This window comes from Mya arenaria, chromosome 10 (assembly GCF_026914265.1).
Source record: "Mya arenaria isolate MELC-2E11 chromosome 10, ASM2691426v1".
Lineage (NCBI taxonomy): Eukaryota > Metazoa > Mollusca > Bivalvia > Myida > Myidae > Mya > Mya arenaria.
This window is the reverse complement of record NC_069131.1, coordinates 66204975-66224667: the sequence shown is the minus strand read 5'-3', so window position 1 is coordinate 66224667 and position 19693 is coordinate 66204975. Positions and strand designations below refer to the sequence as shown.

General features: G+C 38.3%; 1 protein-coding gene across 2 annotated transcripts in view; it reads left to right on the top strand.

Annotated features, from left to right (window-relative positions):
* LOC128206585 (homeobox protein 4-like) overlaps window positions 1–10384 on the top strand; it is a 36226-nt gene extending 25842 nt beyond the window's left edge. For both annotated transcript variants that reach the window (XM_052909163.1, XM_052909164.1), the window contains exon 3: window positions 5855–10384. In XM_052909163.1, coding sequence (XP_052765123.1) covers window positions 5855–6441 — 587 coding nt within the window. In that variant the 3' untranslated portion in view covers window positions 6442–10384. The remainder of the gene's footprint in view (window positions 1–5854) is intronic.
* Window positions 10385–19693: the final 9309 nt, after the last annotated feature.

The following is a 19693-nucleotide window of genomic DNA, read 5'->3' as shown; positions in this document are numbered from 1 at the left end:
CTATGATGTTGTCGGTTTTCATTGCATACAAAATAGTATTTCGTTAAAGAGACACTCTTATTCAAAATCAATACATACACTTGTATAACAAACATAAATTTTGAGTGACTGATAAACCTTTAATTGCTTATCGAATAATGCATTAATGGAAAATATTAATAACTGATAATACAATTGTAACAGTGAAAACACACACATATTAAATGACTGGTGAGTGGTAAAAGATTTACAGTGATCGACTATCATCCCATAAGGTAGAAATATCGTGTTTTCAGTACCTTCATTTCAAATGAAACAAGGTATCCTTTGATTTCGATATTTAATCATCTTATTCGATAAATTAAAACATTTGCCAGTATTAATTGTGGTACATCTTATTTGGGAGTAAGGCTGCACCTTTAAATGAATTCATACTTATATAATGGGTAACATAAATATGAATTTTTGGCAAGTATGAACTTTTGACATACTATTTAGTTTAATGTTTCGGTTAAAAAATGAGGAAGTGATGTAAAATGTTGACATGTTTTGCCATATATATGACATCTCATGATAGTAGCCAGCGCTATCTTTCAATATGCCTGGTCAAATGGTCCTCCACTGTAGTTCAAGAGTCGCTTGATAGGATATTCTCAAAACCGACTTTACCCCCCTGCAAGAAAACACTTCAGAGATTAGTGAATGAGATTATTGTTTTAGCTATCCTCAGATGATCACAGAAGCATACACATCGGTAAAATAATCAGTTTTATTTGTTGTATTTGATTGACCTCTGTGGAATGTTTATGGCTATAGTTTATAGCAAACCTTTTACCAAAATCATTGAACGTTTTCCAGCGATGATCGTGTTCTTCTTTTTTCATAAAACAGGAGTTTATTTGGTTTGAAACACTAAATCACTTGAAGATTTCAAGTGGATTTCGTAGCTACTTTCTTTTAAGTAACCCAGCTTTTCGATTAGATTTGGGAAATATATATGGTACTCAAACATTACAATTGAACACAACTTTAAAATGTAAAACAGTCGTGCTTTGTTTTACACCGACTGCCTTTTACTTTAAACCAGGAGAAGAGTTTTTATATCATTTCTAGGACCACTTCATCAATTTTTCTAGGGGCAATATTATACCAAAGATATATTTTAAGACACGGTGAAGTTAGTGTCGAAATATTTCGATTTGGGAAATTATTTATTGTTCTCAAACATTACAATTGAATACCACTTTGAACTGTAAAACAGTTGTACATGTTCTTGGTTTTGCACTGACTGCCTTTTAATAGATATATCAGGAGAAGATTATTAATAGTACTGTACTCATTGGGTCATTTCATGACTTATTATAGAAGTAATGTTGAAGGCGATATTTTAAAAGTGGAGTACTAATGTCGAAATCTTTCGGCCTATGGGTCTTGATGAAACGATTGTCTGGTGTTTTCAACTCACTGTGCTATTGTGATTTTCTTCCCCAAAAGATACAATCAAAATCGTCGGCCATGAATAATATAAAAAGTGATAACAATAGTTTACCTTTCGGTTAAAAAGATAGGACAAGAGATGTGGTATATGCTTTGAACCTCTTTTTTCACCAGATTTATTAATGAACGATCTCAAATCTTGGTGAGTTTTGACTATTATAAAGAGTCTTCTTTATAGCAGTAGGGCATACCTCTACAGTAAATTTCAATACTGACCATGAAACACATACGTCGGTATTACCTCTCAACATGCTCAATAGCGTGTACATCAGATATGTTTCGAAAATCCGAAACCGTGATAATCGAAACTCCATCACTATATTAGACAACAAGAGTTTTGTAAAAATGCCCTTGATTCATCCAACATTTAGCAATACAATATTGCTAACAATGCATTTCTAGAATCAAACCTGATTCTAAAATCTAAAACAGTGCTAACAGCCTTGATTTTTTTTTATTAAAGATACATCAGCACCTTCTTGTTCCGGAAGTACCTTTTCGGGTTACATTCAACCATTACTAATTATAATCGATGGTGAAATCTTTTCCTAATGCAGGGTTGTTCTGGAAATATATATATAAAGCTATAATTCTTACACTGTCACGTAAGTGTTAGATAGTACCTACATGGGAATGGGAATGGGACAGCCAGTCAATCAGAGTGAATACCCTGTACCCTGTACTGTATATCCAGTATGCACGGTCATGTCACGCGGTACAAACATGGTTTTAAGATTAACCTTTGTGGACATGACATATAAGTTCAGTATAATGAATAGATTGCATAAAATTGCATTGAAAATGCGAGAACATGGCTCGCCGGAGGTCACATGTACATATAACCAGTATTCGTGGGCATGTCACGTGATATAAACATGATATGAAATAAACTTCTTCGCAAATAAAACATTAGTCTATTATCAAGAATAGGGCAGTACATGGTCGGTGACTAGTGCATACGGGAATGAGTCAGAAAGTCACTCTGGTTAGATCTGAGTATTCATTGGAATATCACATGATGTAACCATGATTTATATCAACTTTACAATTGATACATAAGATCAGTATCATGAATGGCGAAATACATGGTCCCAAATAATGTATCACGGTATTGCGAATGGATAAAAATATCACACTTCTTAGATGATGACACGTCAGCTTTCGGTTCCCCCGCTTGCTGGAAACAAGTTACGATCTAAGACATTTAGAACAAATTGAATACAATCTTAATGATTAAGAAGGTCTCAACAGCTTCGCTCGCCCGTCCTTTTATAAGCATAAATATTGTACGTAATAATTATGTTCTTACTATTACTTAAACATGATGTTTAATAAACATTTCCACAACATATTTATTAGATCATATTCAGAATCCTTGCAGGAGTATACACCGTCTCTGTAATGCACATATTCATGCATCCAATAACTACCATGTCTTTAAAGACATGACGTAATTTGGTACCCTGCCTGCAGAAAAAAAACTGCAGAAAACACGTCACTCGCTCGACCCCCCTTATTCATTAAGATTTGCCAAAATATAATAAACAATTAACCAATGCATAAGTTAATTTACACATGACTGCACATAAACCATGGCACTGGAGTACACTGTGACATGAGCATGATACAAACTTTGTGACCCACTAACCACATCGCAAGGGCAAACAAATTGGTCCGTCTAAATCGCTTGTTTCATTGTTGGCAATGGCGCAGATTATAATAAGTATGTTAATACACTGTATTACATGTATTTAATGATATGGAAATATTTTGGGTATGGTTTAAGTATTCTAATCGCTTTGTATTAGCTTTGATTTTGACCCTCGCGACAATTTGACCACGAGCTACAACAATGACTCAATTTGCGAATTTCACAAGAGAGAATATATCAGTATTTTTTTAGGATAGTTTAAATTAACGTTAAATGCCTAAACTTTGACTAGCTGGTTTCGCAACTACAAACACGATTTATAAAATAAGAAAATCACAGGAAATAACTCAAAGTCATTCATAGTCCTCATGATTTCGTATGTACGGGAAATTTCCCCCAATAATTTTTTGAGTGCATGCCAAGTGGTTCAAAGTCAGACCACCTTATGGTATCTATTGTCTTTGGTAATTTAGTTGCAATGCGCCAATTAATGTCTTTTGACTTCTTACATTCTCCTAGTGGATGGCATAATGGCGTATCTTTGTGGGAATGAGATACGAGTTAGTTGAGTTTGCAGCGGGGTAGATATTTTTTGTTAAATACGGGTTTGGTCTTTTGAAATCACTCATCAAGACAGTGCGTTTGTTCTAGTTTTCAAACATAAACCTCAGTTCAGTATGACATTCGTGCAGATTGTGGTTTAAAAGTATCGATGACGCGGACTAGTCGGGACGCCCAAATCAGACAAAGATTTTTTTTCAAAAAATATTCCGAAACCTTACAAAGCTGGACTAAGGATGTAGAGGACTTAAAATAGAGCTGATTAATAAGTATCAATTTGTTAAAGTAAATGGAACTTTACTACACAGTGATAAGTTGTTTTGATATTCAATAAGGGTGATTATATTGAGGACATACTTATTACACAAAATAACATTGACGAGAACCTGCGAAATTCAAATGTCCGATGGTACGCTCGGTGCACTGTAAGTACATGTACTAAAGTCAAGAATTTAAACAAAACTGTTAATAATATATAATTATAATTTATGAAATTTGGCTTAACATAATATTATAATTCCTTCCATGGTTGATTTTCTTCTTGATTTATAAATGTGTTTACATAAAGCTCTCATCAAAGACAAAACACAATAGCATAGTCTATCAGATAGAAACAATACTTATAAATATATTATGTGTATCTGATGCACTGATGATTTTGTAGGAGTGGTCATTCTATACAGAATTTGTGAAACAAGTTGAATGAATTTGGTGTTGAATGACCACGAGTTTTATGCCATAAATACAAGATTGGTCACTTAACACGTCGCTATATAGCACGCACATTTTTCAAAGCTATTCATGTTTTTTTCTTATCAAACATATATAATGACGTCTCATATGATATAAAATATAAAACATATGCGAATTTTGTGAAATTACAGTTTGGTTCAATACTTTTCCAAGTGTTATAGAAATATCATTTTCGGTTCAATATTCTGACATTCTCCAGCTTAAGTCAAACTTTGTGTAATAGTTATTGTTTATGTTTGTCTAACTTAACTATTTAATCCGCTTAAGCCTGGGGTGTCTATTTAATTATTTCGTAAAACAACGATTAATAATAACAATAAAGCTTAGTGTTGGCGCGAATGTCACTGGGCTAGTCAGTCGCAGTAAACCCCGGTCCATAAAACCAGGTACTGACTGAATGAAACATTAGCGGTCATTTTCGTCAGAAGCTTTCTAGAATCTGTCCGCCTGTCCACTTGGCAGAAACATGAGCGTAAAAACTTATAGAAAAACTGGAAAATCATAAACTCATAACTTAAATTCAATATCATCTACATCGATGTAATAAATTCATAAGTGATATCTAGAGCATTCAACTGTCCAAATTCAGGTTCATATTTATGTTTACGTTTTCCAATTTAAATCTAAGACTAGTCTTTGATAACAGCGATGATATTCCCATGTCCTTGCTCCAAGACTTCAAAAAGCCTTTTCATCCTCTCACAATGCTCAAATAACACCCCCTGAATACATGCATAAAAACGCTATTTGCAGTTTTGCGGACATTACATTAGTAAATACCCACCCTCATTGTGTTAAATAGAAATGTACACAATTAAATAAAAAAAATGTAACTATTTTTTTGGAATTTAATATGATTTCATCGCAAGAAGATTACAGGGAACGAAACAATCGAATTTTCTAAATACGTGTGATCATGCGGGTTAAATATTACCCAAGGTCTATCAAAGAAGCATTAAAGTAGTAATAAAAATGTGACAATAGGATAGCATGTAAATGAAAGAGTCCTTTTATCGTTGATTGTATCCAAGGTCGGTCAAATCGGTTCAGAAGGACACAAAGACTCGAATAAGATAAATCAACATTAATATTTATTGAAATAAATCCCTTAACGAGGTTTTAATGACCTTTAATTAGTCGCACAGTGTTATAATCGTCTGCAGTCTCGTAATTGAAAAAAAGAAAAATAGTCCTGCAATGTTACAGTGTCCCTGCGTAACAGAGTCTTATGATGTAAGAGATATTACCCAGTATATGCAAGCAATTGTAAGACAGTGCGAAATATCAAAGAGCCAATAGTATATCGTAAGATTATGTGGATATAATTTACCCATCTCTGTCATAGTGTTAAGTCTAATTTTATTTTCACACACCATTGCATTTGATAACAATCATTTCCTTGTCTGCTTGCAGCGAAACAAGTCAAGACGGACCAACCCGCCATGAGAAACGGACCCACGATCCTCGCCACTCCTAGAACGAACGGCGGCCAACGGAAGTCGAACGATAAAGACGTCATGTCTACGCCGCGTAAAATACCAGCAAGCAAGAGCGATGCGCAGCTTACGTTACCTGCTGGTTTGACCTTCGGTCACATGCGGAGAAATAGCTCGGACAGAAGTTTTATAGACACTGCAAAGAAATTTTCAAAAGATGTTCAAAATAATAATTATAATATCAAGTCGAACTTGAATAACAACAACAATCATAAAACACCATCAAAAGCGAGAAGTCAAGTTAATACAGTGAATGGACTTCGGAAGTATTCGTCAACACTCGGACTTGACACGAAGGCTGACGTACGATCCGACGGAAGTGTTCCGGAAAATGCCGACGGCTATGATTCGGACAGTGACAATGATAAGAGTCATCGAGTGATTCAATGGATTATCGGCGTGAACGAGGTTGCCGAGCCTCCGGAAGAGCCGCTCATCGAGCACGTGGACGAGCCACCACAGAGGGACACGGCAATACGCATTGTGTACAGTGGGGACTCTTGAAACCAGGTCGTCCGTAGTAACCATGGTGAAGCGACAACTGTTTGCAGAGCGACTTTTGTTCGTTAAACCCCGTTCAACTGCAGTTCACGACGTGTATGGACGCCATATTTATTTAAAGTGCATTACGTCACATATTTTTTTAGTGACGCAATTGACTGAATGCCTCGATCAGAACTCTGACGTCATAATGAACGTCTCTACACAATTTGTCGAGCAGAGAGCTCTGCTCTAAAAATTAACTATGTTTTATTTGTATAAAAATGTTGTTCTTGCGATGTTTGTCAAGTGTGAGAGTTATTTAGACATTGATACAATTCAGTATTTATTAAACTAACCATAGTTCACATATTTTCTTTACAGAATATCGAGGGCTTAGTGCAAGACTGTTGAAATGACGTCAATATCTTTATTGAGGTAAAGCATCTTGCACTAAGCCCGCGACTGCTGTTATCACCGCAATTTTCAAAACAAATTATTTTTAGTTCCATATTATATAGATGCAAAACTTTCTTACAACTATTTACCTATTTAAACCCTACATCTTCAAGTATAAGGCTAGCTGTATCCGCGTTAACTTTTATCTTTAAGCATATAAACATGTCACTTTCAATATGCCTCATAATGTTTTAAACAGGAAATCGGCAATTTGTTCGGCCATTTTTTTTATTTTACATATTAGTAAAAAGAAAGAAATACGCTTTCTTGCGGTACTGACGCTATTATAAATAAGTTAGATGGGGTCACAATGCATTAGCATTTATCTAATTAGTAAGAAATAGCCTTTCAGGCCAACACTAAAAAAAAATATTATTTTTTATCGACACTCAAAGAATAAGGACGGATTTAGAACTTCTTTCTTTTAAAGATATATTTTTTTCCTATCAAAAGATTCGCAAGGGTATACAGTTTTAACAGTTTATTTCCAAATACATCTAGACAGAAATGCCCATGCGTATACATAATATATTAACATATGGTAACGTTTTTAGCTTTTTTCTAGCAGTGAAATGTTGAAATATTTAGCACAAGCGCGAAACTGGATTTTAAATATAGTGTATCGGAGAATTTCGAAAGTTTGTTAAATTCGCGGTGATGTTTACATGTTGTTACGAGCACAATATTACAAATATCTTCAACAAATATTGACCAAGGGAAGAAAAAGAATGTCAATCGACGTCAGCGACATGTATAATGGAAATTTGAGTGACTATTACTTTTTCAGTGTTGTGCAGTTTAAGGTCGCTTTATAGGTGACAACACTGGCGCAGCTTGCGTTTTCTTAACTTTATTTGTAATGTCAGTGTCACTGTGTCACACGTGAACACAAATAACGCACCGAACACAAAAAAAACCGTCCATTGTTCCTATGATAAGATGTTAAAAATAGACAGTACTTGACATTCGACCCGTAAATTGAGAACCGGGTGCATTATATTCATACATGGATCAGCAGTTAATTTCAATATTATTTTTATCAAAACCATTGAATTTTTTGGATAATGGTAATTTGGTTTTTTGTTCATGCCAACTTAACCATTCTAATTGCCGACAATGACCCGCAGACTGGGACTTTTCATGCCAGCGCAACCAAGGACATTCGAACCCTGAATCTTTTCAAAATTGTCTCGGTTATTTAGATCGGAACAATTTGAAGAGAAAAGCAATCAGTCGCCACTAATGAGGTGTCACACTCTGCTATATTTAAATATTTGTAAAAGTCATAAGGATACAATTACATTTTAAGGACACACCGTTCCAATATGTGGAAGGAATCGCGTGTTTAGAAGTTCTTAAGTCGAGGGTGAATTGAACACTTAAGAAATGGCACCACAAGTGCACGAGTTCTCAGAATCGCACTCAAAATCTTAATTAAAATCCCTCGCCCTTGTGTTTTCATTTTAAAAGCTTTACAAATCAAAATCTTTATCGATTGCTTGTTTCAATGACAGGTCACTGGTGCAGCTACTATCAAATAAATACATTTTTTGACAATATTTACATGTTATATTATACGTTTCTGAAACTGTTCTATTTATTTATCAATGATTATTAAATTTAACATGAACCAGCTCTATCGAAATGGGACGCTTACAACTTAAAAAAGTTACGCATTTTTCTACGGTGGTTTAAGACGCCCTTTGGTTTAAGACACAACACTTGTATTATTTTATAGAAATTAAACGAAAGTAAAAAAAGGTCAACGTATACTAATAGTTGCTTACATTATAGTTATTTAGAACTAACAATTAGAAAAACTTTTGCTAGAAATGATGATAGGGGTATCTTTTAAGAAAATTTATAAACTGTTTTCTTAATAAAGGCCCTTTGAATTAAATGATCTTATCTATCACAACTCTGAAAATTTTCTAAGATATCTTCAAAACTATGTTATGTTTTGTTGTAAACAATTCTTTGACACGTGTATGTGTTTATAATGTCACATGATAGATGGTTATTCTATGATTGTGATTCTTGTAGAACCATTTTCAGGATAACCAAGCCTTTTAGTATGGACAAACAATTTCAAATCGTATCCAAAATTTTACACATCTTATAGTATTAGCTTCACCATTTTCTACCTAACCATAAGATTATTCGACGTGCCAAGAGTGGGTATGAACTTAGATGTCTGTTCTGTTTATGTTTTTTCCTTATTGTTTCCATGCTTAGTTTATTCCATTGGTTTATTGACTATTTTTATTTCCATGCTATAAAATTTACAAACCATAGGCGATAGTATCTGTCTGAGATTATGAGAGTCTTGTTTTTATAGATTTGTATAGATATCGTAAGCTAATGCATTTCAATTAAATATATAGCGGGTCAGGGTCACAGAATGAATTAAAATGTTAACAAACAAATTCAAATAAACTTTGACTTAACTGACAAATCCCATAAAAGTTATAAGTTGCAAAATAGACTTTACATCTAATCAGAAATATCGCTTCCAAAAAGCGATCGTATAAAAGTGTGTTGGTGACATGACCTCATAAAATATTTAAGAATAATTAATTATGCAAACTTTTTTATACACCATCTCGGACCGATACTGCCATGTACGATAAAAACAAAATAAATACAAACTTTCAAATTGTCAATATATATCTGAGATATTTCAGATTAATCTTTGTTTGAACAAAACTCATTTGTTTTAAAGAAACGTATACAAAAAGCTGTACTTTAAGGATCATGGATAAGTTTAGTGACATACATGTATTATTTGTATAAGTGTAAATATTGGTTGAAAATGTCTGTACAAATACTGTTTTAAGCGATTTCAGCAGACAGCATGTGATTCATTTGTCTTTCAAACTCTTGTGTAAGTGTTTAGAAATCTGCAGGTGCAAATCTTCGAGTGGATTTTGCAGACATATTCGTAAAATTAAGCATCTCCCTTGAAGGCTCACTGGGGCTGTATTGTGTATATTATTGACAAACGGAACATCATAATGAGAAAATATAATTAAGTCAATACTCTATTTTCAAATGATGTTAATTTATTTAATCATTATTGGAATGTTACACGTTTTCCACATGCAAAGCTCGGGTCAATCTCGGACAGGTATTCATAAAAAATCTTATGCCATGTGATACAATTACACGATTATTTCTTAAAGCCTTTATTTGTATTGACTTTATTACAAACATACAATTTTATGTTAACAACACCGTATATTAATACACTTTTCAATACACTTTTCTTATTTGACGATATAAATTCAAATAATTGACTTAAATCAGTTCAGAAATGACTTACGATGTTTTATGAATACCGGCCACTGTTTTTTTACGTTTGATGAAGGCCGAATGTTGTTATTTATTTCTATATTTATTTTATCTGGTCAAATGCATGCTATTGTTGTTGAGATGCTATTATTGATGGAAGTAACTTTAATTGCAAACTCAAATTCTATTTATTGATGAATCTTCAATAAAGATTCTCAAATTATGTTTGTGTTATTGTTTTCTTTGACGACATTGGGGTGCGGAAGCTGCGACTTAAGATGTATTTAGTGTTTGCGCCAATGTCTAAGCGATTCAATTCAGCCTTTAACAAACACAACTGCCAACTTTCCAGTATACTTTAATGAGTACGGCCAATGAGCGCATTTACTCTGGCTAGTATAGAGACATTCGCGCCAAACACTAAGAAAAGATCTTGTGGATAGATGATAATGAACGAATTATATTGAATTATATTCTATTGAAGTGTTTCCATTTCCATGGTAATGCGAATGATAATACCATGTCATTAAAATAAGAATTCTAGTATATATCAAATACAATGGTAAAAAATCTGATAATATATTTTAGAATATAGATTAATAGATTATTAAAACATGTAATCAGTGAATTTGGCGAGCATTGTTAAGTACACAAGAGTTCAACAACACAATGGCGAACATTTTAATATGTATACGGTAAACATCTCCACATACTCTTATTTCTTAAATAGAACAAATCATGTTTGTCTTAAGTCTTTTACAGAGACTTCTGTGTTTACAAAGTCTTTTTTATAAGCCAAACGGTAACACTATATATCTAAATATAGTTAGTTGCCAATATCTCCACTTCTACAAAAATTGCCGGAGTGCCTGTCAGTCCTAGATACCAGACGCCGACTAGTATACATAGGAAATATCGACCCAGTGTAGCACCGAATATGGCTGACACAGTGCCAAAACACGAGGTTACCGGAACACTGGTGCAGCCTCGAATTAAAGGGTTAAACTGAGATTAAGACATTTAGTTAATGATTGCATTAACTTCGATAAGCGATAAGCTAATGAGAAAATTCCATATTTGCCGCACGTATAACATTTGAATGCAGTGTCCTATCTTCGCTGTTGCAAGAGAAATTGGCAAAATAAATTGAATGCATTTAATCTGTGATTTATTAAAAAAGATCTTTTGAATAATATCATGGTTTTTGCTTCTTAAATGATTACCTACAATTACAGCCAATTAATTCGTCTATTACCACGCGTAATGGTTAAGTATCGCAGTTTTACAAATTAACAGACATGACGTCATAATTTGGTTCCCCGCCTGCAAAAAGACACACTCTAAGTAAAAGTTGACATGATCTTAATTATTTTGAATGGGCAGAGTGAGCGTGAAATGACATCTTCTTAATCACTAAGATGATATTATTCAAAAGATTTTCTTTAACAAATCACAGATTAAATGCATTCAATTTATTTTGGCAATTTCTCTTCTCGGGTCACCTGACTGACTTAGAATACAGCCTCAGTAATATACTGTGTAAAATTTCCTAACTTCTAGTATTTCACAGCAGTGCATTTATTCCATATTAACCAGGGATGGCTTCCGGATTTTACGATAGAGGTGGCACAACTTATGGAGCTCAACATTGAACCTGCTCTTTCGCCCTACGAATCTGTGGTAAAGATGTTTGTATGGAGTTTGGGGGGTCCTCTCCCAAGAACATCAGAACATTAGGAGTATGTTTAGTCTAAAATTGTGCATTTTGATGTTGTTGATTTTTTTCTTTTGAAGTAAATTTTGACAATTGGTCTCTACTCGGTACGAAATTGTCACTAGGGTTCTTGATAAAACGGAACCCTGGGTACTCTTTCACCATTAATTCTAGGAGCGATTACATACCTAGGATATATTTCATCATTAATTATAGGAGCGGTTACATACCTAGGATATATTTCATCATTAATTCTAGGAGCGATTACATACCTAGGATATATTTCATCATTAATTCTAGGAGCGATTACATACCTAGGATATATTTCATCATTAATTCTAGGAGCGATTACATACCTAGGATATATTTCATCATTAATTCTAGGAGCGATTACATACCTAGGATATATTTCATCATTAATTCTAGGAGCGATTACATACCTAGGATATATTTCATCATTAATGAATTCTAAGAGCGATTGCATACCTAAAATATATTTCATTATGAATTCTAAGAGCGATTGCATACCTAAAATATATTTCATTATGAATTCTAGGAGCGATTGCATACCTAAAATATATTTCATTATGAATTCTAGGAGCGATTGCATACCTAAAATATATTTCATTATGAATTCTAGGAGCGATTGCATACCTAAAATATATTATATTATGAATTCTAGGAGCGATTGCATACCTAAAATATATTTCATTATGAATTCTAGGAGCGATTGCATACCTAAAATATATTATATTATGAATTCTAAGAGCGATTGCATACCTAAAATATATTTCATTATGAATTCTAGGAGCGATTGCATACCTAAAATATATTTCATTATGAATTCTAGGAGCGATTTCATACCTAAAATATATTTCATTATGAATTCTAGGAGCGATTACATACCTTAAATACGTTTCATCATGAATTCTAGGGGCGATTACATAACTAGGATATATTTCACCATTAATCCTAGGAGCGATAACATAACTATGATATATTTCATCAATAGTTCTAAGAGCGATTACATACCTAAGAAAAAAATCATGAATAATTCAAAATCTATCATTCATCATAGATACATAGTATTATAGCTGTATGCTTTAATCCTAGATCTATTATAAATATCAGGAGCGTTGAAAATGTATTTGTTTTCAAAGTTTGATATCGGAAATACATGTACAAGTATAAATGTCTTATAAGGCGTTTAAATTTACGCCCAAAATAAATTAATGAATTATTCCATAAAACTATCTAGGTATTTTAGAACGACCCCACCGTAGATATATCGTATGAACATTATATACAAAGAAGGGGTCGAATTATAGGGATTGATTTCCAATTTGGTGATATTTTAACTATTAAATGAGCAAAGAGCTTAATATCTATCAAAATCCAGACACTTTCATAAAGGAGGTTGAATACTCAGCATAAAGGGCAAGCTATAAGTTGGGGTATTTACATTTAAATTTATGTTTTGTCATTGTCATAATGAACGCTGTCAAATACTTTACATATATTAGCATGTTTGTAAAAATCGGCTGACTGAAAAACTATAATATTATATATATTAAAGACATCTAGGGTGAGAGACGACTGTGCTATTATGGACATTGCCCTGGTGGGGATCGAACCAATGACCTATAGGTATGAGACGACTGTGCTATTATGGACATTACCGTGTTGGGGAGCGAACCAATGACCTCTAGGGTGAGAGACGACTGTGCTATAATGGACATAACCCTGGTGGGGAGCGAACCAATGACCTATAGGTATGAGACGACTGTGCAATAATGGACATTGCCCTGGTGGGGATCGAACCAATGACCTATAGGTATGAGACGACTGTGCTATAATGGACATTGCCCTGGTGGGGATCGAACCAATGACCTATAGGTATGAGACGACTGTGCAATAATGGACATTACCCTGGTGGGGATCGAACCAATGACCTATAGGTATGAGACGACTGTGCTATAATGGACACTACCCTGGTGGGGATCGAACCAATGACCTATAGGTATGAGACGACTGTGCTATTATGGACATTGCCCTGGTGGGGATCGAACCAATGAACGATAGGTATGAGACGACTGTGCTATAATGGACATTGCCCTGGTGGGGATCGAACCAATGACCTCTAGGGTGAGAGACGACTGTGCTATTATGGACATTACCCTGGTGGGGAGCGAACCAATGACGTAAAGGGTGAGGGTGAGTGTGCTATAATGGACATTACCCTGGTGGGGATCGAACCAATGACCTATAGGTATGAGACGACTGTGCAATAATGGACATTACCCTGGTGGGGATCGAACCAATGACCTATAGGTATGAGACGACTGTGCTATAATGGACATTACCCTGGTGGGGATCGAACCAATGACCTATAGGTATGAGACGACTGTGCTATTATGGACATTGCCCTGGTGGGGATCGAACCAATGACCTATAGGTATGAGACGACTGTGCTATAATGGACATTGCCCTGGTGGGGATCGAACCAATGACCTCTAGGGTGAGAGACGACTGTGCTATTATGGACATTACCCTGGTGGGGAGCGAACCAATGACGTAAAGGGTGAGGGTGAGTGTGCTATAATGGACATTACCCTGGTGGGGATCGAACCAATGTCCTATAGGTATGAGGCGACTGTGCTATTATGGACATTCCCCTGGTGGGGATCGAACCAATGACCTATAGGTATGAGACGACTGTGCTATAATGGACATTACCCTGGTGTGGATCGAACCAATGACCTATAGGTATGAGACGACTGTGCTATTATGGACATTACCCTGGTGGGGAGCGAACCATTGACCTGTAGGGTGAGAGACGACTGTGCTATTATGGACATTACCCTGGTGGGGATCGAACCATTGACCTCTTGGGTGAGAGACGACTATGCTATTATGGACATTGCACTGGTGGGGATCGAACCAATGACCTATAGGTATGAGACGACTGTGCTTTAATGGACATTGCCCTGGTGGGGATCGAACCAATGACCTATAGGTATGAGACGACTGTGCTATTATGGACATTACACTGGTGGGGATCGAACCAATGGCCTATAGGTATGAGACGACTGTGCTATAATGGACATTACCCTGGTGGGGATCGAACCAATGACCTATAGGTATGAGACGACTGTGCTATTATGAACATTACCCTGGTGGGGAGCGAACCAATGACCTCTAGGGTGAGAGACGACTGTGCTATAATGGACATTACCCTGGTGGGGATCGAACCAATGACCTATAGGTATGAGACGACTGTGCTATTATGGACATTACCCTGGTGGGGAGCGAACCATTGACCTCTAGGGTGAGAGACGACTGTGCTATTATGGACATTACCCTGGTGGGGATCGAACCAATGACCTATAGGTATGAGACGACTGTGCTATTATGGACATTCCCCTGGTGGGGATCGAACCAATGACCTATAGGTATTAGACGACTGTGCTATTATGGACATTACCCTGGTGGGGATCGAACCAATGACCTCTAGGGTGAGAGGGGACTGTGCTATAATGGACATTACCCTGGTGGGGAGCGAACCATTGACCTATAGGTATGAGACGACTGTGCTATAATGGACAATACCCTGGCGGGGAGCGAACCATTGACCTATAGGTATGAGACGACTGTGCTATTATGGACATTACCCTGGTGGGGAGCGAACCATTGACCTCTAGGGTGAGAGACGACTGTGCTATAATGGACATTACCCTGGTGGGGATCGAACCAATGACCTATAGGTATGAGACGACTGTGCTATAATGGACATTACCCTGGTGGGGATCGAACCAATGATCAATAGGTATGAGACGACTGTGCTATAATGGACATTACCCTGGTGGGGATCGAACCAATGACCTATAGGTATGAGACGACTGTGCTATAATGGACATTACCCTGGTGGGGATCGAACCAATGATCAATAGGTATGAGACGACTGTGCTATAATGGACATTACCCTGGTGGGGATCGAACCAATGATCAATAGGTATGAGACGACTGTGCTATTATGGACATTACCCTGGTGGGGAGCGAACCATTGACCTCTAGGGTGAGAGACGACTGTGCTATAATGGACATTACCCTGGTGGGGATCGAACCAATGACCTATAGGTATGAGACGACTGTGCTATAATGGACATTACCCTGGTGGGGATCGAACCAATGACCTATATGTATGAGACGACTGTGCTATAATGGACATTACCCTGGTGGGGATCGAACCAATGACCTATAGGTATGAGACGACTGTGCAATAATGGACATCACCCTGGTGAGGAGCGAACCATTGACCTCTAGGGTGAGAGACGACTGTGCTATTATGGACATTACCCTGGTGGGGAGCGAACCATTGACCTCTAGGGTGAGAGACGACTGTGCCATTATGGACATTGCACTGGTGGGGATCGAACCAATGACCTATAGGTATGAGACGACTGTGCTTTAATGGACATTGCACTGGTGGGGATCGAACCAATGACCTATAGGTATGAGACGACTGTGCTATTATGAACATTACCCTGGTGGGGAGCGAACCAATGACCTCTAGGGTGAGAGACGACTGTGCTATAATGGACATTACCCTGGTGGGGATCGAACCAATGACTTATAGGTATGAGACGACTGTGCTATTATGGACATTACCCTGGTGGGGAGCGAACCATTGACCTCTAGGGTGAGAGACGACTGTGCTATAATGGACATTTCCCTGGTGGGGATCGAACCAATGACCTATAGGTATGAGACGACTGTGCTATTATGAACATTACCCTGATGGGGAGCGAACCAATGACCTCTAGGGTGAGAGACGACTGTGCTATAATGGACATTACCCTGGTGGGGATCGAACCAATGACCTATAGGTATGAGACGACTGTGCTATTATGGACATTACCCTGGTGGGGAGCGAACCAATGACCTGTAGGGTGAGAGGGGACTGTGCAATTATGGACATTACCCTGGTGGGGAGCGAACCATTGACCTCTAGGGTGAGAGACGACTGTGCTATAATGGACATTACCCTGGTGGGGATCGAACCAATGACCTATAGGTATGAGACGACTGTGCAATAATGGACATTACCCTGATGGGGATCGAACCAATGACCTATAGGTATGAGACGACTGTGCTATAATGGACATTGCCCTGGTGGGGATCGAACCAATGACCTATAGGTATGAGACGACTGTGCTATTATGGACATTGCCCTGGTGGGGATCGAACCAATGACCTATAGGTATGAGACGACTGTGCTATAATGGACATTGCCCTGGTGGGGATCGAACCAATGACCTCTAGGGTGAGAGACGACTGTGCTATTATGGACATTACCCTGGTGGGGAGCGAACCAATGACGTAAAGGGTGAGGGTGAGTGTGCTATAATGGACATTACCCTGGTGGGGATCGAACCAATGACCTATAGGTATGAGACGACTGTGCTATTATGAACATTCCCCTGGTGGGGATCGAACCAATGACCTATAGGTATGAGACGACTGTGCTATAATGGACATTACCCTGGTGGGGATCGAACCAATGACCTATAGGTATGAGACGACTGTGCTATAATGGACATTACCCTGGTGGGGAGTGAACCAATGGCCTATAGGTATGAGACGACTGTGCTATTATGGACATTACCCTGGTGGGGAGCGAACCATTGACCTCTAGGGTGAGAGACGACTGTGCTATAATGGACATTACCCTGGTGGGGAGCGAACCATTGACCTCTAGGGTGAGAGACGACTGTGCTATTATGGACATTACCCTGGTGGGGAGCGAACCATTGACCTCTAGGGTGAGAGACGACTGTGCTATTATGGACATTACCCTGGTGGGGAGCGAACCATTGGCCTCTAGGGTGAGAGACGACTGTGCTATTATGGACATTGCACTGGTGGGGATCGAACCAATGACCTATAGGTATGAGACGACAGTGCTTTAATGGACATTGCCCTGGTGGGGATCGAACCAATGACCTATAGGTATGAGACGACTGTGCTATTATGGACATTACCCTGGTGGGGATCGAACCAATGACCTATAGGTATGAGACGACTGTGCTATTATGGACATTACCCTGGTGGGGATCGAACCAATGACCTATAGTTATGAGACGACTGTGCTATTATGAACATTACCCTGGTGGGGAGCGAACCAATGACTTCTAGGGTGAGAGACGACTGTGCTATAATGGACATTACCCTGGTGGGGATCGAACCAATGACCAATAGGTATGAGACGACTGTGCTATTATGGACATTACCCTGGTGGGGAGCGAACCATTGCCCTCTAGGGTGAGAGACGACTGTGCTATAATGGACATTACCCTGGTGGGGATCGAACCAATGACCTATAGGTATGAGACGACTGTGCTATTATGGACATTACCCTGGTGGGGATCGAACCAATGACCTCTAGGGTGAGAGGGGACTGTTCTATTATGGACATTACCCTGGTGGGGATCGAACCAATGACCTGTAGGGTGAGAGGGGACTGTGCAATTATGGACATTACTCTGGTGGGGAGCGAACCATTGACCTGTAGGGTGAGAGACGACTGTGCTATAATGGACATTACCCTGGTGGGGATCGAACCAATGACCTATAGGTATGAGACTACTGTGCTATTATGGACATTCCCCTGGTGGGGATCGAACCAATGACCTATAGGTATGAGACGACTGTGCTATAATGGACATTACCCTGGTGGGGATCGAACCAATGACCTATAGGTATGAGACGACTGTGCTATAATGGACATTACCCTGGTGGGGATCGAACCAATGACCTCTAGGGTGAGAGGGGACTGTACTATAATGGACATTACCCTGGTGGGGATCGAACCAATGACCTATAGGTATGAGACGACTGTGCTATAATGGACATTCCCCTGGTGGGGATCGAACCAATGACCTATAGGTATGAGACGACTGTGCCATTATGGACATTACCCTGGTGGGGAGCGAACCAATGACCTCTAGGGTGAGAGACGACTGTGCTATAATGGACATTACCCTGGTGGGGATCGAACCAATGACCTATAGGTATGAGACGACTGTGCTATTATGGACATTGCCCTGGTTGGGAGCGAACCAATGACCTCTAGGGTGAGAGGGGACTGTACTATAATGGACATTACCCTGGTGGGGGATCGAACTAATGACCTATAGGTATGAGACGACTGTGCTATTATGGACATTACCCTAGTGGGGATCGAACCAATGACGTAAAGGGTGAGGGTGAGTGTGCTATTATGGATATTGCCCTGGTGGGGTTCGAACCAATGACCTCTTGGATGAGAGGCGATTGTGCTATAATGGACATTACCCTGGCGGGGTTCGAACCAATGACTTCTAGGGTGAGAGGCCACTGTGCTATTAAGGACATTACCCTGGCGGGGATCGAGCCAATGACCTCTAGGGTGAGAGACGACTGTGCTATAATGGACATTACCCTGGTGGGGATCGAACCAATGACCTCTAGGGTGAGAGACGACTGTGCTATTATGGACATTACCCTGGTGGGGATCGAACCAATGACCTCTAGGGTGAGAGACGACTGTGTTGTTATGGACATTACCCTTGTTGGGATCGAACCAATGACTTCTAGGGTGAGAGGGGACTGTGCAATAATGGGGCATTACCCTTCTTTGGATCGAACCAATAACATCTTGGGTGAGAGGCGACTGTGCTATAATGGAAATTACCCTTGTTGGGATCGAACCAATGACCTCTAGGGTGAGAGGGGACTGTGCAATAATGGGCATTACCCTTTTTGGATCGAACC